Source organism: Rhineura floridana, chromosome 13 (genome assembly GCF_030035675.1).
Source record: "Rhineura floridana isolate rRhiFlo1 chromosome 13, rRhiFlo1.hap2, whole genome shotgun sequence".
NCBI classification, from domain to species: Eukaryota; Metazoa; Chordata; class Lepidosauria; order Squamata; family Rhineuridae; genus Rhineura; species Rhineura floridana.
This window is the reverse complement of record NC_084492.1, coordinates 36,934,225-36,958,755: the sequence shown is the minus strand read 5'-3', so window position 1 is coordinate 36,958,755 and position 24,531 is coordinate 36,934,225. Positions and strand designations below refer to the sequence as shown.

Sequence of the window (24,531 nt, the reverse complement as noted above, 5' to 3'; positions counted from 1 at the left end):
TGGCACATTTTATTTTGGTCAGGAAAAGTATGTCATCAGGTATGAGTGACAGGGCATGGAGAGACAATAAGGATCAACTATCCCCTTTTTTTCAGAACCGTCAAAATCGGGGAAGGTGAGGTTAGTGAAACTGATTGGAAGTAGAAAGTGCACAAATACTAATTAACCTATGGAACTCACTGTTGCAGGAAGTTATAAAGGTCACTAGCATAAGCGTGATAAACTTGGGAGGTGAGAGTTTAAACCTGTTTTATATTCCTACAGATGATATACAACAGATGGCCAAGGACTGACTGGCTCTTTCTACATTTGCACACTTGAGGACCTCTTAAACTGCTAAATTGTTTGCTCTGAAATAGTCCAGTGATTTGAGATGGCAAAAATTCAAAGAAGAAATGGGCTGTACAAGTGGGGGATAGTGTGGTATGAAATGACCACTCCTGCACTTGTACTGCAAATACACTTGTCCGTTGAGCAGACTGTGCACATCTGATGCATAGGCTTGTGATAATCTAAGCTTCTAGTCCTCTTGAATAAACAACAAGCTTTGCAAGTGTGTTTGCACTGTGCTCCCATTCTCAGTTTATGCCATCTAAAGATTAAAGAAGAAATTGGAAGTTCACATTTTATTTTATTTTAAATCTCAAGATTGTGGAAGGAGTGGTGGGTGTTGATCTGGGTAGTCAGTGTGGTGCCTTTGACATGTCGCTGCACCACAACTCCCATAATCCCTGACTCTTGACCTTGGTGGTTGGGGCTGATGGGAATTTGAGTCCAACAACATCTGGAGGTCACCGCAATGTATGCCTCTGATCTAGGGCAAACCTGCATGAAAGCTTAAATCTCAAAGCAGAAACAGAAATAAATACAGCACAGCTTAATGAATCAAGGGGTTGGTCTCATGTGGTTCTGCTGGTTACCCGCCGAATCTGGGTATACTCAGCACCTCTTAAATCTTCCAGCTGGTCCTCTTCAGACTCTTCGCCACTCTCCACTAGTGTCAGCTTCTGAAGAGTGCTTTGAATGCTCTGGAGATGGAGAGATTGAACAATGGTTATTGTACCAGCCTGTCTAAGGTTGATGTTGCTGTGACAGTGCCAATGCCGCATTTTGACAATATGGGGACTCCACCCTCCCCACAAAAAAATAAGAAAAGCTTGTGAGTTTCTTGCCTTTGTGAACGGCTGAATCTGAAGGTCCTAATAGCCTCAGTTTGGGAACACTGGGAGCTACCATATGCCAGGCCAGGCTATTTATCCATTTGAGCCTGTTTTGTCCACTCTGACTGGCAGTGGCTCTCCAGGATCTCAGGCATGGAGCTTTCCCATCACCTGCTGTATAATCTTTTTAGCTATTCATACCAACTGAACCTGGAACATGTTGTGTGCAAAGTCAGCAGTCTCCCTGCCATTGAGCTACAAATCACACAACTTCGCGCCAAAATCTGTGCCACTGAAGAGCTCAGCCTGCTTGAAGAATAGCTACATGAAGGAGGGAAAAAACTCTTAAAACATGCATCTCAGTTGCCTCTCTCTGACCCCCAGAAACTCCTTTTCTCGTCTCCTATCTTCTTTCCTTGTCTCTTCTCATCCCTCTAAGGCAGGGATGGGGAAACTTTGGCCCTCCAGACACTGCTGAACTACAACTCCCATCAGCCCTGCCCATTGGCCATGTTTGCTGATGGGAGTTGTAGTTCAGCAACATCTGTAGGGTAGGAATCGGTGAGAAATTTGATTCAGCTTCCAATTCAAGCTGAATCTTATCAAATTCACGTTTTCTGAAACAATATGAGAACTGAAACCCAGCCATCCCTCAAAATTTGCACTTATTTGAATTTTGCAGTGCAGCTTTCCAACCAAACAATGGTTACAAAAATGCATATATTAAAGGAAAGTGTGCATAGCAATGAACATATGAGGGAAAATTACGTACAGAAATGCATGACATGAGAAATTGCCTGCAAAAATGTACATTAGTCAAAACTGCCTACAAAAATGTGTTTATTAGAAATTCACACTAAAACGCTGGAGAATTTTCATGATAATTTTTTTTAATTGCAAATGGCTGTAGAAATTTGTAGAACTGAATTTAAGATGGGAAAAATGAGAAACTGAAAGAACCAAAATTGACAGATCTTTTCATCCCCACTAGAGGGTCAAAGGTTCTCCACACCTGCTCTAAGAATCTAAGCTATTCTCCTGGTTCCTTCCCACTTTCTGCAGTCAGACTTGCAATTTTCAGAGATGATCTACCCGGGGAACATGCATTGTGGGCTCCTTCATACATACATGCTCAAGAAGACATGATAACTGACTATAGCAGCAGTAGCTAAACGTTTTTGGTCTGAAGGCCGCATTTATCCTTGGCCAACACTCCAGGGGCCGCATATCAATGGTGAATGTGTGAGAGAGACAGACAGCCTCTCTCTGTCTCTCCGCCCAGTGGCCTGTGCAAATCAGCTGCGGAGGAGGGTGACTGTCCCCTCTCCATTCATCAAATGATTTATCTGATTATTGGGGAGGGGACAAGTTGTATCCATGTCAGGGCACTGGGCTGGCTGGAGAGCTTCAAATCTCTCTGTCCACTCCATTGCTGCCTATTTTAAAAATAAAGTAATTTAGCTGCACCAAAATAAGTGAATTCTGGGGTGATGGGAATTTGCTTGGGGGGGCTAGCTGAAGATTAGCCACTCCTGGTCTTTAGTGCCAAGAGATGACTGCATCTATACTACAGGCCATAGACTGTAGTCAGTAGTGTAGTGGCAAATTAAGAACTGCAGGGTCCCTTCATGATCATCACAGCCATGCCCCTCACCCTTTTTTACTGCTGGGTTGAGAATGAGATCCTTGTTAAAGCCTTCTCCCACAACAACAGACGTCCCTAGGAGCCAATATGCATGAAATATGAGTGTTAGCTTCTGAGAAGAGTCTTCTCAGTGGCTGACACCTCCTTTAACTCTGATTGGCTCCAGTCAGCAGGAAAGGACAAGGAAGCATGTTAGAAGACCTTTCTCAGTGGCTAACACACTCTCCTTTCATGCTGACTGGCTCTTAGGATCCTGGAGATATAGGGACACTACTGGGACCCTGCTCCCAAAAAAGTAAAGCGTCTAAGACCCCCTGAGACCCAGATGATTACACCCCTGATTGTAGAAAACCATAGGTTAGGTTTCAGGACTTCTGCCTGCAAGTGGCCCATCAATACAAAGAACATTGTAATTACAGTGTCCACCTAAAATTTGGAGTAGTTTACCACTGGTGTGGTATAGTAGATAGAGTATTCTTAGACCAGGACTAGAAAGTACCAGATTCAATTTTCCACTTACAGTGCAATCCTAACCATGTCTACTCAGAAGTAAGTCCCTCTAAGTTCAATGGAACTTACTTCTAGACAAGTGGTTAGGAGTGCAACTTTAGGCACGAAACTCATTGGGGGATCTTGGGCAAGCAACTATATATGTCTTACCTACCTCAGAAGGTTGTTGTGAGAATAAATATGCATGCTGCTGCAATTTCTAAGGCTTACACCCCTCTCGCTAAAAAGGTTTCTACTGATTTTTGCCCTTACTCTTTCATCTTATTGCTTTTGGGGTTGCAAATGGCATCCCTTCCTTTCCCCTTTCCGAGGGATGCAGGAGCTTATTTTTCATATCAGTGTGTTACTCAAAAGTCTGATTTTGAAGCGAAAATAATAATAATAATAATAATAATAATAATAATAATTTAATTTGTGGGTCGCCTATCTGGCCAATGGCCACTCTAGGCGACGTACAATTTAACAACAATACATTACATCATAATAAAATACATCATAAAATACAATATAACAATAAAACAATAAAACAGTACCAATTATCACAGTAATCACACCCCCTTTCTCACCTGTGTGGACCATGGGAGGGCAGTAGATTGGCTTGTTGCGGTGACTGGTCTTGTCTCGTGGAAGGTTCCAGAAGTAATGTGTATTTTTGCTCTGAAATCCTAGCAAGGCAAGAAAGCCTATTTAGGGTTCTTACTACACTGCTGGATGGGTGAGCCCCACCTGCAACCACAAGGCTATTCACCTGAAAATTATCAGCAATAAGACCACAGGAGTGAGAACATTAATTATGGACAGAGTTGTCCGTATCTGATGTGAAGACATAATTGTGTATTTGAACAAACTTCAGGCAATGCTGCCTTTAAATATATGTCTTTGAGCAGGGAGGGAGAAAAGAACAGTTTCTTGGAAAGAACAAGAATGTGTGCTCTGAGAAAAGAGAAAAGAGAAAAGGTTGCTTTGTAGAAATGTAATGCCTACTTTCTTAGCAATCTCCACCCTGAGAACTTAAATAAATAAATTATTAGTCACTTTTTCACAAAAGTGAAAGCAACTTGTAGAAATAAATGTTAAAAGCAAGTATAAAAACAAGAGGGAAAACAACTTCAAATGCTTCCCGATTGCAAGTATAAAAGAACAGATCCAACTCAATCTACCCCACTAAAAAATGAGCAGAACATTAAGGGTCCAAAAGCCTGGTGAATAAAAATGTTTTTGCCTGCTGCTTAAAAATGGATAGTGAGAGTGCCAGGCGTGCCTCCCTGGGGAGAGCATTCCATAACCGGGGAGCCACCAGTGAAAAGGCCCGTTCTCGTATTGCTACCTTCTTCCATACAGGCACACAAAGAAGGGCCTCTGAAGAAGACTGCAGGATCTGGGTTGGTTCATATGGGGAGAGGCGATTCTTGAGATATTGGGGTCCAGAGCCACATATGGTTTTATAGGTCAAAACCAGCACTTTGTATTATTATTCACATATGTGTGATATAATAGGGTGCTATAACAGTCAGTAGGCATTAGTGACTTGTCTTCTAGCAATACACTGACTAATTAACAAGTATGTGACAAGATAACCAGGGTGATATTGGGTCACAATAAACAGCTTGGAGCCATGTTTGCCCAGCCTTCCTGGTACGGAGGATTGCTTGTAAAATGCAGCCTTCACCAACCTGGTGCTCTCCAGATGTTTTGGAGTACAACTCTCCTCAGCCTCACTGGCTAGGGCTGATGGGAATTGTAGTCCAAAACATCGGGGGGGGGCGCAGGTTGGCACAGGCTTATGTAATGTGTTAGTAACAAGATGGCAGCCTCAGGTGCTGTCATTCCAGTCCAAGCTACTATGGCAGCCTTTCCCAACCAGTGTGCCTCCAGATGTTGTTGGACCACAACTCCCATCTTCCTGACCATTGGCAATGCTGGCTGAGACTGATGGGAGTTGTGGTCCAACAACATCTGGAGGCACACTGGTTGGGAAAGGCTGTGCTATGGCCTACTTGCCACTAAGAGCTTGGAAAAGTTACTTTTTTGAACTGCAACTCCCATCAGCCCAATCCAATGGCCATGTTGGCTGTGGCTGATGGGAGTTGTAGTTCAAAAAAGTAACTTTTCCAAGTTCCTGTGTATGTGAAAAGTCCTCAGATGGAGACTCACATGCCTGAATGTGCCTTCACTGATACACACAACTAAAAAAAAAATTCTTCACATGGCTAGCCTGGCAGGGAGAAAGGTAGCTGTCAGGTCTCAGCCGGGGGAAGTCGTCATTGAGGCTGTGGCCTTACACCCAGCCCTGGGTCAAGCTCCATCTGCGGGTGAGGAGCCAGGGTCCTGCGATGAGGCCGAGAAAGGGCTGCTTGCACCCAGGGCGTTTGGCCTCTGACATCGAGGCTGAATGGGCCTCAATCGCAAGAGAGTCACCGCCTCAAATGCCAGTTGGAGATCTGGCCAATCCACAGAAGCGCCCAATTACCAGGGAGATCTCCTTGGGAGTAAAGGCCCAGCTGGTAGTAATGAACAGGAGTCAGCTGAGGCTGGGGCTGTGATTCCAGCAGCTCTGGCTTTAAAACCCCAGTGCTTGGCTGGAAGAGTATCTATGCACCAACTTTGTGCTTGGCCTGTTAGCTAAGCTTCTGAGGACCCCAAGCTTGACCCAGGATTATTTTGGACCTGCCTCTGGACTTGTGCTGCTTTGCCCATGGACTGACCAGCTCCTGACCTTGGACTGCTCTCCCCCTGCCTGAGCCTTTGTTGTGGACTCTCCTGGTTTGGGCCCTGACTTTGGACTGGCTCCAGGTACTGCTTTGGCTGTTGTCCATATCGGGGGGGGGTGTTACTGGCAAATCTTTTACTTGCCTCATGAGAAAAGGACATTACTCCCCCGCTGTTAACAACCTAGCTTTCAGTTTGCAGCGACTTGAGTGACAAACTTACAGCCACATAAACAAGCCCATAGTCTGAAGAGGCACTGCCCAGGTACAGGTTTGTTTATTTTCCCCTCAGTGAAAAAATAAAGCTTCTATTTCCTCCTAATGCTGTGAGGCGGTTCACACGTAATGGGGACTGGCAGTCATGGGGAGGGAGAAGTGAGGCCTTCCCAGCCCTGTCAGAGCGCCCTAGTAGGTATATAGCAAGGCCTCAGGTCCCCTACTGAGGAACAAGACAGTATATGCCTATGTAACAATACCTGAAGATGAGGGGCATGTTCATGTTTTTTTTAACTCTAAAAACACACAAAGAACCTTATAGCTGGATCAGAATAGTGGCCCACCTAGTCCAGCAGCCTATTTTCCCAGTAGCCAACCAGATGGCTTCATGGAAAGCCCACAATAAGGACCTGGGTGCAACAGCACTCTCTCCTCTGGTTTCCAGCAACTGGTATTCAAAAGTATATTTCCTCCAACAGTGAAGGTAGAACATAGCCATCAGGGTTAGTAGCTAGCCACTGATAGCCTTGTCTTGCATAGCAGACAATCTAAAGATTTCTAACAATTTTAAATTTAATTTGTAATTAGTGAGTTTCATTTTCTTATTTATCCCATTCAACTACCTCCAGATCTTTCTCCACATCATAGCTTTCGAGAGTTTGGAAGGCATTGGAATAGACTTCTAGAGCTTTTGCATGAAAGACCATCTCAACGGTGACAAAATCCAAGAAGATCTTCTGCAAGGAAAGCAAACAGCACGTCTTAATGTGAGTCTTTTATCTCCCAACTTGGTTTCTGTTATGACTTTGTTCAGTGCGGAACCTTGGGACTTCATCCATTGAAAGTATGTTTTCTCTATTTCTTTTCAAAAGGCTTAGGAAAGGCATTCTAGAAACACACTTTTTCCTGATCCTAAAGTTCTTGAGACCCGTTGCTTAACAGAAAACTGGAAATCTAAAAAACTCAATGGAATATGCATTAGCTCCTGCTTAAAGCAATAATATTCTTTGGGTTGAAACAACAACACCAGGAATGTGGAAGGCAGAGAAAATAAATTGCAAAAATCATAGAGCTTCTAGCCATTTAATCTGTTTGCAAGATTGCTGGGACAATCCAATATCTTTGTTACTCATTAGAAAGAATTAACACATATTCCATTTTCAGTTTTGACTTTTCAATTCATTTTCAAATCAATGCTGGCAAGATTTCAAGTTTTAATTCTGGTAAAGGGGAAATGTAATTAGCGGCCTACTAACCTTTTGTTTGTGAAAATAACTAAGGCTAGATTGGGGTCATCAGTCTCTTGGGGCCCATAGGGACATATGGAATTTTGAGAAAGTGACATGGGCACCCTCTCTAGTTGCATCTCTACCCCCCACCCCCACCAGGTTAACCTCCTCCTCCCAGAGAAACAGTAAGAAAGTGTGTGTGTGCTTGTATGCTCTCTCTCTCTCTCTCTCTCTCTCTCTCTCTCCCCTGCATCTTCCTTCAGACCTCTTGGAAAAGCTTCTTTAGGGTGTGCGTAAAGTTCAGATCAAGTAAAATGAAAACAGGTCCTCTTGAATTTGCATGATTTTACATGGAGCCCCCAAAAATCCACCATCAAAGTAAAGTTTACAGTGACAGACTGCACAGTAAAAACCACAAATCACCTGTTTGCTAGTGCTACGAAAACATGGATCCAATGATGAATCCTCACAAACATTCATGATTTTATATAGAATGGCAACAAAACCACCAACTAATCACAGAGCACATCTGTTGACTGTGAGGAGCCCTGTGATTTGATGGTAGTTTTGAAGGGATCCCTTGAATAATTATGAGGATCCATGTCTTTGTGCCATGGCAATGCTGGGATCCATGATTTTTATGGTTCAGTCAATGAAGATGGATGTGCTTTGCAGGTGGTTGGGGTGTGTGTGAAAAAAAATATGCAGTTTTACTCTGGAACCAACATGGGTGGATGTTTATGCATGCATGCACCCTCCCCCCCCTTGGTTCTTTCCAGATTCCTTTGGCACCCCACTTCCTCCTGTCTGGCTGATCAGTTTTCCTCTTCCCTCCACCTGTCCCCCATATCACTCACCTTTCCCTCCAACCCACCAGGTCACACTCCATTCTGTTTTCAGCTACTCAGGTGCTGACCTGAGCCTTGAAAAGTACATGTTGCTGAAAGAGGAAGTGGCGAAGAGTGTCCCTCTTTCAACTTTATCTTTCAGCTCTATGTATTTTTCACCACCTCCTGACAAAGGACGCAGTGACTTCAATCTAGAATGAAGCAGCATGTTGAGGATGAGCAGGAACGTTTCTGTACTGAGAGAGATGATTTTTTGTGTGGTGCAAACAGGTAACTTGTACGCAGCCATGCTACAATTGCATGTTAGGGAAGTAACCACCAAGCTGTCTTTATTACCTGAATATCTTTCAGCTTTTGCTTCTGAAACTCATCTATAGTCTCTTCGAGCTGTTGTGTGCTGCGGCTTGCATCAACAGTGGCTTTGTGTACCTGAGACTCAGCCTAGGGAAAGACAGGAGCGTAATGGTTACCTGTGAGGCTGCTCTTTTGAAGCCAGGAAGGCATTATGTGATGCTATCACATCTGAGCTCTTAGAGAGAAACAAGCAAATGACTCCAGGAAGCACCAACAGGAGGGTTACAAGATTTAGTCAACTAATCAGTTAGACCAGGGGTGGTCAGGAAACTTTTGGCTCTCCAGGTGGTATTGCACTCCAACTCCCATCAACCACAGTCATCAGGGCCAATGGTCAAGGAGGATGGGAGTGGTAGTCCAGCAACATCTGGAGGGGCACAGGTTCCCGAGCCCTGAGTTAGACAAATCTGTTGGCTAAGAACGTTGCCCTTGATGAATTGGTGAGCAAACTTTTACATTTTTAAAAAATAACATACACTTCTAAATACTGCAGATAGTAAATGCCATCTCAGAAGAGGCATTCCCTCCCATGGAAGAGAAAAAGGGGGACACCTCTTCTAAAGTGATGCCTGCTGTGGTGCGTACCAGCATGCATGCATAATCTAAATCGAAAGCATTTTTCCCTTCAAAAGAAAAATTAATGTGATTAATTAGCTAAGACTGCTTCAGTTGGGTGTCAGTCTAATCCAGCCTTCCCCAATCTGGTGCCCTCTTTTCTGCAAACCTTATGGGCATCAGTGTTAGTGTTAGCAACCTTGCAGGATATCATAGCCATCGTCATCATCATTAGTATTAGTACTAGTATTATTACATTCTTATCCCATCCTATCCCACTCTTCCTCTCAAAGAGCCCAGGGTAGCTCATGCACATATTGAGGGGGTTAATAAATTCTTCATTTCCATTGGGAACTGCTTTGAGAAATCCAAAACTTACATTGCTGAATGAAAGGGGGTTATTACACAGTGAGAGATCTCAGCCTTTCCCAACCAGTGTGCCTCCAGATGTTGTTGGACCACAACTCCCATCAGCCTCAGCCAGCATTGCCAATGGTCAGGAAAGATGGGAATTGTGGTCCAACAACAACTGGAGGCACACTGGTTGAGAAAGGCTTATCTAGCAGGTAACTGGAAAGCAGAGAGCAGATTAGGGGTTTAGCTTTGTGTTCCAGAGGGAGGTTGGTTTTTAGAGCAGAAAATGGATTATTTCTGAACAGTTCCCAATGGAGGAAAACTAGCCATGGGCCTGATACTGAGGACCGTAAACCCCCCTCACCCATATCTTTTCCCCAAAATATCTACTTCAGTTTGCTTCATCGACTTGGCCATTTCCATCCATCAAGCCCAGTCCTAACAGATTTTAGGAAGGAACATAGGAAGCTGCCTTAGACCAGATCAGACTATTGGTCCATCTAGCTCATTATGGTCTATGCAGATTGGCAGCAGCATTCCAGAGCTTCAGGCAGGAGTCCTTCTCAGCCCTGCCTGGAGATGCTAAGGATTGAACCTGGGACCTTCTGCATGCAAGGCAGATGCTCTACTGCAGAGCTACAGACCTTCCCCAATTCCCGGATGTATTTGTGTAGACCAGACGCTGTAGGTTGCTGATGAGCTAAATCAGCTTCCACTCAGCACCGTCTTGCTGTGCACTGTTAGTACCATGATGAGTATTGGATGCAAGTAAACAAAGTAGATTTACGACAAGAAGTGCTATTTCAGATACAGTTGTAAACAAGCGGTGTGAGACTTCTGGATCAGCAGAGCGCAATGAGTCACTCTTGCTTGTCAGGAAGGCATTATCTCAGATGAGTGATGCCTGGCAGCATGGAGACTGCGAGATTCTCCCTGTGATGTGTGGGATAAAGGTAACTCTCCTTGGACACTGATGTGCATTAATGTGCAAGGTGGTAATTCTGCCAAAGCTTTGCAGGGCTTATTTGTTCTCTCTCCCTCTCGTAGTTCCTCTGCCCCCCCCCCCCAAATGCTGGGAGAATAGAAGCTTGACCTTTCTGCATAAAACATCCAACTGTGAATGCCTGGGAGCTTGGCTTGATTTAGCAGTGCATAATTATAGGGCCCTGCCTTGCTGATTACAGCATAGTGTAAATATAGGGAAATAAATTGTGTTGCATGGGTTATGACAATATGGGCATGTCATCTTGAACTGGGCATGCCATCAACATTTACCGTTGGAGAGATCTGCTCCATTAACACTTTAGGATTGCAGTAGCGTATATATTTCTAAGTCCTCCTAACCTATGAGAACTGATACAAAGTCATAGACTAGCGACCAGTGTAAAATATGAGCTAGGATATCCCCAATTCAAATACCCTTTTAGCAGCCCTGAAGTCAGTAGGTGCCCTTAGGCAAGGTTTTCTGGGTATACACCATGGCTTCCCTTAAAGAATCCTGGGAACTGTAGTTTAAGGATGCTGGGAGTTGTAGCTCTGTGAGGGGTAAACTACAGTTCCCAGGATTCTTTGTTGGAGTCATGTGCTTTAAATGTATGGTGTGTATACAATATGGGGATGATAAGGAGGCATACTTTACAGGGTTCTTGTAAAGAGTATCGAGAAAACGTACCTATGCTTTAACATATTCAAAGTACTATTGAAAGGCTAAGTATTATTATGGGAGCTTTAACATTCATTTGGGAGCTTTAACATAAAATCAACCTTCTTTCTTCATTCAGTGTTTTGAATTGGCAGCTTTATAACATCAGCAGGTCCTAACATCCAGTTAGCATAGCATCCCCCTGATCCGGCTGGTTTCTTGATTCTGAAGCATCAAGCAAATTCCAGCCTGACTGTCCAGTAGCATCCATCTTTGTGTTTACAAAGAGCACTCTACCCAGAAGCGGAATGCTGTTCAACTATAAAACTTTCTCCTGGGATTATAAAGACTTGATCCCATAAGAGGCATTTTTCTCAATTGCTCTACTTTTCTGTCAATGGCTGTTGACCACTGGACTGCAAGCACATCTACTTGGAAGTAAGGGAGAGCCTTCTCACATATTTCCATTGCTCAGTGACTGCAATATCAAGTGATGATTTTAATGTTTGAAACATGGAAAAAACAGTGTGCCATGGTGGCTAGATCACTGGGCTTGGGTGTGATTGAAATCCCTACAACCTATGAGAGGTGGTGGCCTGGGGCAAGTCACTCTCCTAACCTGCCTTGCATGATTATTGGAAGGCTTAAGTAACTCTGAGCTGCTTTGGGGAAGAAAGGAAAGATATACAAACAAGTAGTTTGGTTATCATGCATCAAATACTATAGATTGGCTTGGTCTCCACATGCAACAGGAGCAGAAAATGGAAAGCTGAGATGCTAGAGTGAAATGCAACACTCCAGGCTGTTCAAGGCTGATCCTGCCATACAGCTTGATGATGAAGTGATACACTGGCAAGAATTGGTGTCTGGTGGATGGTGTAGGATGATTTTTAAAAGGGTTGGCCCTAGAGATGGGGATTTGGGCTGTGTTTTCAGGCAGCAAAATGTCTTGGGCTGCTACTGGTTACAGGAGTGTTAAGATTCTCTAGACTATATATCTATATTTGTTGTTGTTATGTGCCTTCGATTACGACTTATGGCGACCCTATGAATCAGCGACCTCCAATAGCACCTGTTATAAACCACCCTGTTCAGATCTTGTAAGCTTAGGTCATATATCTATATATTGCACACCTATATTGCGGAGGGAAGCTAGCTCTTCAGGGAGTGAGTTCAGCTTGCTCATTGCTGTAATTGTTATTTTGCTTGCAATGGTTTTTTGTTGGTCGGTTTAAGAAAGCTGCCAAAGCTTTCTGTGGCTGTATGGGGGTGGTCATTGTTTTTATTTTATTGTTTTATGTGTGATATATTTTTGCTTTTAATTGTGTTGTAAGTTGCTTGGAGACTTTCGGGTAGCAAGTGACTAATAAATTGAATAAATAATAATAATAAATATGATAGATTAAAAGTGTGCTTTACCATCCTGCAGTCTGACGTTGTCCAGTGAACCCTGTTACTTCTGGGCAAACTAATTCTGCTGCATGCATGGACTAAGCCTGAGTTCCTTGAACTGGCTGGATGTATTTATTTTCTCTTACTTTTTGGATGCATTTCTTGATAGAGATGGAGGTGCATATCCCCATCTTGGCCAACTAGTTGCTGTGCATGATTACTTGCATCAGCTTGAAGTGAAGCTGCATTAAGAGACCAGTGCTTATCGGTGGTGGCGATGCAGATGTTCAGCTGTGAGTTACATATACGTATAATCTGTCTGTGAATCAGTCCTTCATCCCTCTGAAATCAGCAGAAATACTTTCAAACAGATGTGCTGCAGATTTAAATACAAAACTCTGTTCTACTTTGTTTCCCAAAGGACATTACTGGGGTCAAGAGCAAGCCCTATAGTGCTGGGGATTTTTCCAAAAGTGGTTCAACAGAAAGCCAGCACCAAACTGATGGTGTGAATGAACGTTATGCTGAGCATCTTACGCATGTGGCCATCTTTGCTGGACCAACTGGAGAGTGGTTGCTGTGTGTGTGCTGGTCAGCATTCTTACCTGTGCCTTCACTTTAACTTACTGTACACATGAAGGTCATCTTATCCCTTACCTGTGACTGAGCATAGGTGTCAAGGGGGCAAAAAACCAAATGGGGATCAAAGGAATAACAATTCAGGTTGTAACTGACTACGTGACCAGACCAAAGCTATAAGAAGATAGGTCTAGTCCAGCACTCTGTTCTCACAGTAGCCAACCAGATGCCCCAGTGGACTCACTAGGGCAAGTAAGGCACTGCCCCACCAAGCTCAGTCTGCTCTCAGCCAATAGCCCCCACCTGCCTACCTTCTGACTTATAACCAATCCGGGGGGGGCACTGGCTGTCAGCTTCCTTCTACTTATTGTTGCCCCTTGTAGAACTCAGCAGAGTTCTAAACTGGAGACTAAACCAGAATTAGTTGGCTCTGCTTGTCAGTGGCTCTGGATCCATCTACAGTTTGGGGCTCTCTGCCTTTTGCCCTGCCAGTTCCAATGGGCACCATTCCCTGCAAGCAAGTCTTAAAAAATAAATCAGTCAGTTTTTAGCAATGTGATTATTTCTTCCTCTATTGTTTATCTGGGCATTCTGGGACAGAAAGGACAAGACTTTAAAGCCCAGGGCAAATGAGAAACAGGAGGCCATGCAGTGCAGCCTGCAGGGAGTGAGCTGAAGGTAGGAATATCAGGGAGGGAGGGATGTGCTGAGGAGGCAGAATCTTGAGGGGTATTGAAAGACAGAAGCTACAGAAGAGGATACATTTCACATAATGATCTTAAGGAAGCTGACTTGACCCTCTTTAAACAATCATAATATTCATTATACGGTGTCTGGAGGGGTGGCCCTGTTAGTCTGTTGCAGCAAAAGCAGCAAAGAGTCTTGTGGTACCTTCAAGACTATCAGCTTAATTTTTAAGTCTTTGAAGATGGCATTGCACACCACACATTTGCAGCACATTGGCTTCCCCCCAAAGAATCAACTGAACATCAAAAAAAACTTCCTAACTGTTACAGCAGTACGACAACGGAACCAATGACCTACGGAGGTGGTGGGTTGTCCAGCACTGCAGGCATTCAAGAGGCAGCTGGACAGCCACCTGTCGGGGATGCTTTAATTTGGATTCCTGCATTGAGCAGAGGGTTAGACTGGATGGCCTTATAGGCCCCTTCCAACCTATGATTAATATGATTCCAATCCTGGAAACTGTGCTGGAGTTGTAGCTCTCTGAGGGGCAAATTACATTTTCCAGGATAGTTTGTGGGAAGCCATGTGCTTTATATACAGATGGTGTGTATAATGTCTGCCACAAAAGTGCCTCCACACTCTTTGCTATTGTACAAAACAGGTTTTGCTAGCAGTTTGTGGTGAGAAATGTCCATGTTCAGCTTCAGCACCAGAGGGCAGTCAAACCCATCAATAGATCATGGTAACTGTGGCATTGAGGAGGGGAAGGGGGTGGTGGAGAGGGAGACATTACTATCCCCTGCAACTTCTGCAGTGGCTTCACAGTAACAAGCAAGAAAGCTCCAGGCGAGTGGCAGGAAAACGAGAAGTGTAGGAGGGTGAGCAAGGAATTCATCAGGAGACGAGAGCAGTTGGCATTATTTCCTTAACAAGACTCATCTGAAGACTCAGAGGCACCCTGACCCTCATCTTCTGCAGTACACATTTTTTGCAGGGATGAGAGAGTGTGGTTCAAGCTTTCAGACCTGAGATTCACCTTTAACCCCAATCTGTAACATGGAGCCCTATTTAATGTTTTTGACACCGTAGGTCCCTTTTCTGCTTGTCTCTCAGTTTTTCTCAGAGTAAAAGGAAAGAGGAGAAGGGGGCAATTAAAAAAAACTACTCAGAAAGGGGACCTTAAAGGTGCACTAAAAACTGTTGAGTAGCCCAAGGTGCTCAGGGTCTTTTGATTCTTGTTCAGGAGCAAACTACTGCTAGCCAAAAGTACACCCCTTCTACACCATCTCAGCATTGGAAGACTTAAAAATGTTGGGATAGATCAGGGATGGGGAACCAGTAGCCCTCCAGATGTTGCTAGACTACAGCACCCATCAAGCTCATGCGTTGGCCATGCTGACCAGGGCTGATGGGAGTCGCCGTCCAGCAACATCTGTGCTGCTGGAATTATTAAATCTGTCGGATATTGTTATACTGTACTATGATTTGATGAGCTTTTTCAGGGATTATGCTTGCTTTTACTGTTTTCGTTATTGATCCCTTTGGATTTACCTTGTAGAGTAAGGCAGGGTAGAATTCTTTTTCAATAAAAATATAAATTCCTGTAGCTTCTCCCCAAAGGCATTTTTTCAAGATCCTGCTCTTTCTATTGCACAAGTGACACTCTTGGCACAGTACAGTTGCTCACCCCATACCCATTTCCTAGAAGATCTCTACTGGTAAGAGAGTTACCCAATAGCTGGTGTGCTTGTGTATGTATTATAAGTTTATAACCCCCTGCAGATCTCACTGAGGAGGGAAGATAGGGGAAAATAAGTCTAGGAGTCCAAGAGCTTGCTGCCACTGCAGCAAATATGGGTCAAAGGGCAGACAAGTTCCTTTGGGGCTTCCCTCCCTCAGCTGTCCTTTGGCAGCAACCATTCTATCAGGCTGCAACAGAGGAAGAGAAGGGAAGCAAGAGCTCTCCTGAGAGAATAGTATGAGCAGGCCCCTCCCCCAGCTGTCACTGGCCAGCAGCCTATCCATTAGGCTGCAGCAGAGGGAAAGAAGGGGAGTAGGGCCGTGCCATCCGCTCTGCTGAGACCAGCTCCGTAGCCTGGGAGCCTTTTCGGCTGTAGACCAGGGTAAAAATTCTCTAAATTCATAAGGGGAAAAACTCAGTTTTTCCAAAGCTGCTGGACTTTGCTAAATGGTTGTGGGCCTTGAGTCTATAGGTGTCAGGATTTGATGGTCAGGGTAAGCGAAGCAGGATGCAGTTTAATCTTTTCTGCTTAGATATGCATGATTGGTCCCAGGGAGAAGAGTGTTTGGCTTCTTCAAAGGTCCTGTTCTCTCTTTTTAACCTAGCGGCTCTACAGGTTTGGAAGATGCAGTTTAACAAACGATGATGGCCCCACACAATCTTGGAGAGAGAGAAAAAGAGAGGGAGCTCTTCTACCTCCCTGCAAGGTCCTTCCACAGTTGCCACTTGCAGCTTTCTGTCTTTCCCTTGTTTTATGGTCACTCTCTCAGCAGCTGAGTTTAGCACAGCAGGGATTAAGAGAATGTGAAAGCTCCTCTCCTCCCCTTGAGAATCTTTCCTGGGGATTTGCTGCTGAGAGCTTCTCCCTTTGGAAGAAAAGGTTCAGTTTTTGAAGAAGCTCCTGATTAAAATATCTATTGCCAAGGAGGGGTGGGGAGAGAAAAGGGCGGGAAATATTTTTTTGAGCATTTTCGGATTATCCCTTTGCGCTTCTTTCACCAATGGAGAACGTATTTCCCCCTTGGGCAAATATCTCTAGAAATAAAGGGACTGGTATTTCTCTCTGATATTTTAAACATACTGATGCTAGGAAGCTGTTTGGATATTTATATTAGAATATCAGGCCCTTTAAGGAATAGGATGGCAAATCTGGGCGCCCTGGGAATACAGAGGACCACTGGGTTGGTTTTTACTGCAGTATGGCTGAACTCATGCATGTCTAAATCAAATGTTGCTTGGGAGAGAATCAAAGGGGTTGATGGTCTAGCCCAGAAGTCTTTCCCCCAGTCCCAGATGGCTCCGATTACTCAGTGGTGACAGACTCTCTACACATGTGCAGGGGCTTTCTCATCTTTGCAAAGCAAAAGATCTCCGGGGCTAAGCCCGGAGTAGCAAATAGACTCTAGGCACAAACTGTTGTGTGCCCTGGCTAAAACGTATATCCAGGTGTTGTGCATTTTCATCTCCCGTTTTACTTCTGCAGATTTGTGACAAGGAAGTGGTCTTTGGAGTATGTGTATGTTTTAAACCTATGCTTGTTGTTTGAACATTATTCATGTGATTTTCATCTGATTTATCTGGGCCCCAACTACCTCTCTAGAGGGCCAACTGTTAGCCTGCAACAATCTATTTTGTGTTCCCTTATTAAAGGAGACACTTTGCCCTGTGTACGTCTGTTTCCAATAGGTTTCATTGGATTCCACCGCTCTGTGGAACGCTCAGAAGGAAACATTACTGTAATACAAGCCTCCCATAGTGGGGCTCATAACTCTGCCTTTCCTGATCTGCCTTTCCTAAAGCAGCCAGAACTCCGCAATGCTGGTGAGCTGGGACTGCTTTTGCATGGGCAAGGAAGAGACTGAAACAGCAATGGGCTGCTGGCAAGGATACGATCAACTGTCTGTCAGATGGCGACTTCTGTCGGATCTTCTCCAACTTCTCCAGTTGCTTTATTTCATTGTTTCTGGCTTTGTTGAACTTCTTAATCTCGGCCTATTGAATGTAGCAAAGGCAATCTCTTTTGTACAACAGCTCCTTTGTTTTATGTTAACTTTATAAACTGCTCACATTATAAAATATCAGAGCAATATAGAAAAAAACAAAACTAAGTGTGAAATATTAAAAATAAATAAATAAAACCATTAAACTAACAGTTCCAAATGAGAGGTTAAGGAAGAGGAAGAAATTAGATTTAGTTTGCATTTAAAGGCGACTGTATCAAATTTGAACTTTCTGAAACAGTATGAGAACCAAAATCCAGCCATCTTTTGAAATTTGCACTTGTTCAAATTTTGTGATGTTCTCCAACCAATGTGTACAAAAATGCATATATTAGGGATAAATGTACATAAAAGTGAATAAGTGAAAGCATATAAAAATGCATGTATTAGGAGAAATTTGGTCTAAAAATGAAGAATTTTCATAAGGATTTTTAAAAATATCACAGATTGGTGAAGAAATGTGGAGAACCGAATTTAAGACTGGGAAAATGAGAAACTGAGAGAACTGAAATTGACAGAACTTTCCATTGCCACCCTAGCATAGTCATCGGCTGATAAAATTTTTAAAAATCATTCCAAAAAGGCTTGAGGAAGTAAAAAATGCCTTGAGTATGCATCGGTAAGAATAGATTGTTGGAACATGTCTTATCTCAAATGGTAATGGGTCCCACATTAAAGATACTACAACTCTGAAGCCCCTAGTAGCGCTGGACACAAGACTTATATAATACGGGTACCACCAGGAGCTCCTCTTTCATAGAATTTAATGACCAGACGGTGGTATGAGCAGAGAGATGGTCTCTCAAGTAGCCTGGTCTCAAGTTGTTTAGGGATTTGTAAATAAGGAATAATCCTTGAACCTGCCCCATATTCTTCAACCTTGCGTCCCCAGATGTTGAGGGACCACAACTCCCATCATCCCTGACCCTTGACCATGCTATGTGGGGCTGATAGGAACTGTAGTCCAACAGCAACCAGGGATCCAAGGTTGAGGAAGAGTGATATAGGCAACCTGTGCAGCTGCTTCAGCAAAGGTGTAACATGTTGAAAGGTTAGCTCCATATAGTAAACTCATACCAGTATTTTGCACTAACCTCTGGATCAAACTCAAGGGCATCCCCAAAACAGAGTGCATTGCAATAATCAAGTCTCAAGGTTGCTAATGCCAGAACTACTATGGCAAGATTATCTCTATCCAGGAATGGCCATAGTTGGTGTATCAACCAAAGCTAGTAGAAGTCAGTATCCTATGTTACCCCTTTCACTATGGGCTTGTATCTCAGTTTAGAAAGGCATTGCAGTTCCACAGTGAACTTGGTTTGGGGTTGTCTTTTAAAATAAATGCATTGCTTACCCTGGTTTGCTTGATAACGATCCCATACATCTTCAGAGGCTCAACAACCTTCATCTCCAGTCTCTCTACCTAAAGGAGTCAGCAAGAAGAGCACAAGAAGAGCACAATAAAGTATTGCTATGTTGGCAACTGAAGTGCAACTTCATTGGTCAGAAGTGCATCTGATGCATGTCCTGTTGGACACATGGCTCCATAATTGTGCTATGCTGGACCTGTGCCATGCTATACTCTAGATTGCAGTTTCAGTGTTGAATATCACAGTCTGCACCATATTTAATGCAATGTTAGCCCAGGGCTTTCATCTTCTGCACCATTCCTTCTTGAAAAGAAAATCTAACTGGGCTACAAGGCAGACTTTACAAGAGCAGCTGTTGCCTCTTCATCCCAGAATTCTAGGTGTGTAACCTGATATATGTAGCAGGTGTGAGTAGGGATGAAGAAATACATTAATTTTGGTTTCTCTTGGTTTCTTGTTTTTCAGTTCTCTGCATTTCCACATCAAGTTTCTGAATTTTTTTTAAAGTCTTCAGGAAAACTCATCAACATTTTAGTGCAAATTTCTCCTAAAATGCACATATTTGTAAGCAATCTTGCCTAATGTACACAGTTTTGCAAAACATATTTTACTTAATCTAAAATTCATTTCTGTGTGCTATTTTCACTAATATATGCTTTTTATGCACACTTTACCCTTGTATATGCATTTTTGTACATATGACTTGGCCGGAGAACTACCCTGCAAAATGGAGAGAAGTGCAGATTTCAAGAACAGCTGCGTTTCGGTTCTTGTATTCTTTTTGAAATGCAAACTGAATTGAATTTGGCCCCCATTCCTACCTCAAAGGGGCTTCCTGGGCCTGCAGTCTCCATCTTGGAACTGAGTCTGCAAGATGGCCTCATTGTTAGGACATCAGCCTAATCTGTGTACTCCTTTTGTTTTCTAATTTTGTCCATCCCTCTTGCCCCCTGCTTTGTGTAACATTTTACCTGATGAAGAGTTCTAGAGAACTCAAAAGCTTGCCTCACTTTTGTGACAGTTTGATTGGTCACGATAAAGGTATTGCCCAATTCTAATTTTTTTTCTTACAGATCAGCATGGATGCCTACTCACTCATTGTTCAAAACAGGTTGCACTTATTAATCTCTGCCAGTTTTGTAGCTATTAAAAACAGTGTTTCTTTTTTTTCAATTAATTTTTATTCAAATTTTCAAAACCAAAACAAAACAAAACGAAAAAACACAAATCCATAACTAATACAATAAAAAAGGAAAAAAATATATTAAAAAATTGAAAAAAAACAGTGTTTCTGTCCCTTAAAATAAAATTAAAAATGTCAACACAAGCTCTCTGTGAGTTCCAGAGGATATTGTTGTTAGACTATTGCAGCAAAGAGTCTTTAAGATCCTATCTTTGCTCTGATCTTAGAATGGAATAGATATTCCCTTACTCTTAGGCGTGTGTGTTTCTGCACATGCATGAATGCACACTGCTATGGATTTAAGTTGGCAAGTTCAGTTCTTCACCTCAGCTTGCCTGTAGTCCTGCACCTTTGCCAGCTCCTCAGCAAAGTTTTTCACAGTGGTTCGCAGCTCGGGATTCTCTGTGTTTCCGTAGTCAATGAGCTGTTTGACTAGCAGGTCCGACTTGTCCCGAAGCTTTGCAGTCTTGCGTGTATAAGCAGCCATCAGACTGCAGAATTTCCCAAAGTATTTCTCTGCGTTCGTGACTGTATTCTCCATTATCTTCACTTGGGTATCTCTAGAAAAGGGAAGCAAATTATTTCTTTTAAAAAAGGGTCCCTCTTCTTCCGCACTCTTTTTCTTATGGTGATGTCAAGGACTACCACCTCCCACATTTACCTGCCCCTGTGCAAAGATTGTCATTGACAGCAGCCCTTCTTCAGATGCTCCCCACTATTAGGTTAGGTGACAGCCAGGGAGAGGTCTTATATATTTATTAAATTTATATCCCGCCCTTCCTCCCAGTAGGAACCCTTCTCGACTTTAGTTCCCTATTTATGGACTGCTTTTCCATGAGAGAAGTTGTCTGGCACTGACACTTACCAGAAGTCCTTTTTATTGTGCATTCATAATTGTGTTCATGATGGTATTGAGACGGTTATACACAGTCCTGTTTTCAATACTGTAGGTACCTGCAAGAGTTTTGGGATGGCCACGCTGCTTCATTTCCAATCAGTGCATGGCCGGTCACTTCTTGCTGAAATCCTGTAACTCTTGATATCGCAAATGTTTTGGTTTATTTTAGTCCCCCTTGTATTGCACTATAGCCCCTCCAGACAGTAATAATGTGTTAACAGAGGAAGCATTGCTGACCAAACTAAAGAGAATAAATCCACCCCTAATGCACTATTATTGTGTCAAAACATGTAGCAGAATAGACCTGCAATAGAACATCAGTCTAGAGGGGCCCTTTCATCTTTTTGACACCAGGTAAAGCCTTTTTTTTTCTCCAGGGGCCTCTTTTACAGAATGGATTTCTTTGTGCCAATTCCCTAGCTCTATGTTTGCCGTCTTTCCTTATATAACTCTTCCTGGGTTTTTATATAATGACATGGCACAACAAAATATTAGCAAGTCAAGTTTTCCTCATCACTGCATTTGCATGCAAGGAAAAGCTTTACTAGCTAGATTTTTGCATGCATCAGTCAGCTCAGCTCAGGTTGCAATTGGAGCTAGAAAAGCAGGAGCGCTTGGAGGTAGGCTAGAGCTAAATTCTTCTTGCTTCCAACAGTTTCTTATTTCTTAGATTTATATCCTGCCTTTCCTCCCAATAGGAGCCCAGGGCAGCAAACAAAAGCACTAAAAACACTTTAAAAATAATAAAGCAACCTTTATAATATATTAAAACAAAACATCTTTAAAAACATTTTTTAAAAAAGCTTTAAGAACATATTTTTTTAAAGAAAGGTTTAAAACATTAAAAAGCAATTCCAACACAGATGCAGAGTGGGATAAGGTCTCTACTTAAAAGGCTTGTTGAAAGAGGAATGTCTTCAGTAGGTGCCGAAAAGATAACAGAGATGGTGCCTATCTGACATTTAAGGGTAGGGAATTCCAAAAGATTGGTGCCACCACACTAAAGGTCGACTTCCTGTGTTGTGTGGAAGGGACCTCCTGATAAGATGGTATCTGCAGGAGGCCCTCACCTGCAGAGCGCAGTGATAAACTGGGTATATAAAGGATAAGACGGCCTTTCAGGTATCCTGGTCCCAAGGTGTATAGGGCTTTGCGCACCAAAACTAGAACGTTGAATTTAGCCCAGTAGCTAATAGATAGCCAGTGCAATTCTTTCAGCAGCGGGGTGACATGTTGGCAGTACCCTGCCCCAGTGAGCAGTCTCACCGCTGCATTTTGCACCAGCTGCAGCTTCCGGACCAACCTCAAGGGTAGCCCCACATAGAGGTCATTACAGTAATCTTCTTAAATGTTTCTCCTTAGACACTGCCCACCCACCCCTTGCCCTGCTATCTTTTTTCTGAACGGCTCAGGAAGGTTGAGGGTCTTTAACTGAGGAACTGCTATAAAGCATCTGGATTCAATCTACCACGGTGGATCTTTGCCATCAGGGTGATTGACTCTAGCAACTGCAGAATTTCCTAAAGACAGTTGTTACTGCTTTACAAGTGTTTCATGAAAGTGTTGGGGAAGGGCCGCAGCTCGATGGTAGAGTGTCTACTTTGCGTGCAGAAGGTCCCAGTTTCAATCCCCAACATCTCCACGTAGGCCTGGGAGACATCTCTGTCTGAAATCCTAGACATCTGCTAGCTGTCAGTGTAGACAACGTTTGAGCTATATGGGCCAATAATCTGACCCAATAGAAGCCAGCTTTCTATTTTCTTATGTACAAGCTGACCTCTCCTGTGCATACTTAGTCACCTCTTCCAGTTCATATTTGCCTTTCACCTCCATGCTTAGCTACTATCTGCCTATGCCCTTTGTGCTTAGGCCCCTCTCTGCACTATACGTTAAAAGCATCATCATGCCACTTTAAACAATCATGGCTTCCCCCTAAGAATCCTGGGCACTGTAATTTGCAAAAAGTGCTGGGAGTTGTTAGGAGGCCCCTATTCCTTTCCCAGAGCCACAATTCCCAGAGTTCCCTGGGAAAGAGGGGTTGATTGTTAAACCACCCTGGGAATTCTTTGGGGGAAGTCATGTCTGTTTAAAGTGGTATGATACTGTCTTAAATAGATAGTGCAGACGGGGCCTGAGTTACTGACCTCTGCATCCGCAGCTACCTCCCCTGTGTATGTGTTCCTACGTCAGTGCATACTTAGCTACCTCCACCCCCATGTGCATTTCCTACCCGTGTGTATCTATGCTCTTGGGCCACTGTGTCTACTTAGCTTATCTCCTCCTATATATATATTTAGCTTATCTCCTCCATACATATTTACATATGCCTTGTACCTATACTTAACTATCTCCTGCTGGAGCATCTTCTTATGTCCCCGCGCTTACCTATCTACACCTCCACTGTGTGTGTCTTCCGGGGGTCGGTGGGAGGTGCGTAGCATTTTCTTCTAGTCCCCTGACTTTTCCTCTTAATGCGCGTGACATATCTTCCTGCACTCCCAGATTATGATTATTTCTCCTTCCCTGAAACTAAGCCAAAGTACAACTTGCATTCATACCTGCCATTCTTGCCTGTACTATTCACCCTTTTTCTGTTGTCTGCCCCATCTCAAAAGTTAGATTGTAACCTCCTTGGGGCAGAGGTCTGTCTTTCTGCTTTATATTTTCCTGCATTGCGCCATATGCACTGATGTTACTGTGGTAATAATGGTTGTGGTGGTGAATCATGAAAAATCCAGCCAGGGCCACAAATGCCTCCCTCTCGCTGTTTCCTGAAAGTTCAGCATTTCCAAGAGAAAGGTTTAAATCAGCAGTAGTACAGTGGCAAATTCAAATGTGCAGGGTCTGTTCATGAGCACACCCCTTCACAGCCATGCCTCATTTTCCACTTTCGACTGTATCCCTGGCTTTCCATGTTGTCCCTAGGAGCCAATTAGTGTGAAAGAAGAGGCTGTGTGTTAGCTACTGACAAGAGTCTTCTCAGTGCCTGATTCACCTCCTTTCACTTTGATTGGCTCCAGTCAGCCTGAAAAGACAAGGGCTCTTCTCAGTGGCTAACACACTCCCCTTTCATGCTGATTGGCTCCTACATAGGCACCTGGCTGGGACTCTGCTCCCCAAAAAAGTAAGGGGTCTACGACCCCCTGCAACCCTTAACGACTCCACCCCTGCATATCAGTCTGCAAAAGATGTTGGCTGTGTACACATGATCGTCTTGAAACGCAGCCAGAACTTTCTTCTCAATTTGGATTCAAGCTATTTTTGGGAAAAAGCATGAAACATGCTGCATTTCATAAGAAATGACAGGATAGATATGGATTGTGGCTAATGTTGTGGGCACACCGCCTCCCAAACCAGTGGTGGGAGTGCACTGGATGCAGAGTCAATGGGAATGTGTACACAGCCAACATTTCTAAAAAGAGCAAACTAGTCTGTCTTACCGAGAGAGGATGAGATTCAT

The 24,531-nt window shown here is 43.4% G+C and overlaps 1 protein-coding gene and 1 long non-coding RNA gene across 2 annotated transcripts; one reads left to right on the top strand and one right to left on the bottom strand.

The window, feature by feature from the left end:
* Nucleotides 1-611: 611 nt before the first annotated feature.
* Nucleotides 612-24,531, bottom strand: CIBAR2 (CBY1 interacting BAR domain containing 2). The gene is made up of 9 exons (XM_061593855.1): nucleotides 24,512-24,531; nucleotides 20,499-20,733; nucleotides 18,975-19,043; nucleotides 17,511-17,612; nucleotides 13,271-13,276; nucleotides 8,653-8,757; nucleotides 6,863-6,976; nucleotides 3,882-3,980; nucleotides 612-1,028 (listed from the first exon to the last, which is right to left on the bottom strand). The coding sequence occupies exons 1-9, from the start codon at nucleotides 24,529-24,531 to the stop codon at nucleotides 900-902; spliced, it is 879 nt and encodes a 292-aa protein (XP_061449839.1). The 3' UTR covers nucleotides 612-899.
* On the top strand, nucleotides 5,886-17,785 carry LOC133369308 (uncharacterized). Its single transcript, XR_009758867.1, has 3 exons — nucleotides 5,886-6,108; nucleotides 6,869-7,006; nucleotides 17,307-17,785. It is a non-coding gene; the product is annotated as an uncharacterized LOC133369308 (long non-coding RNA).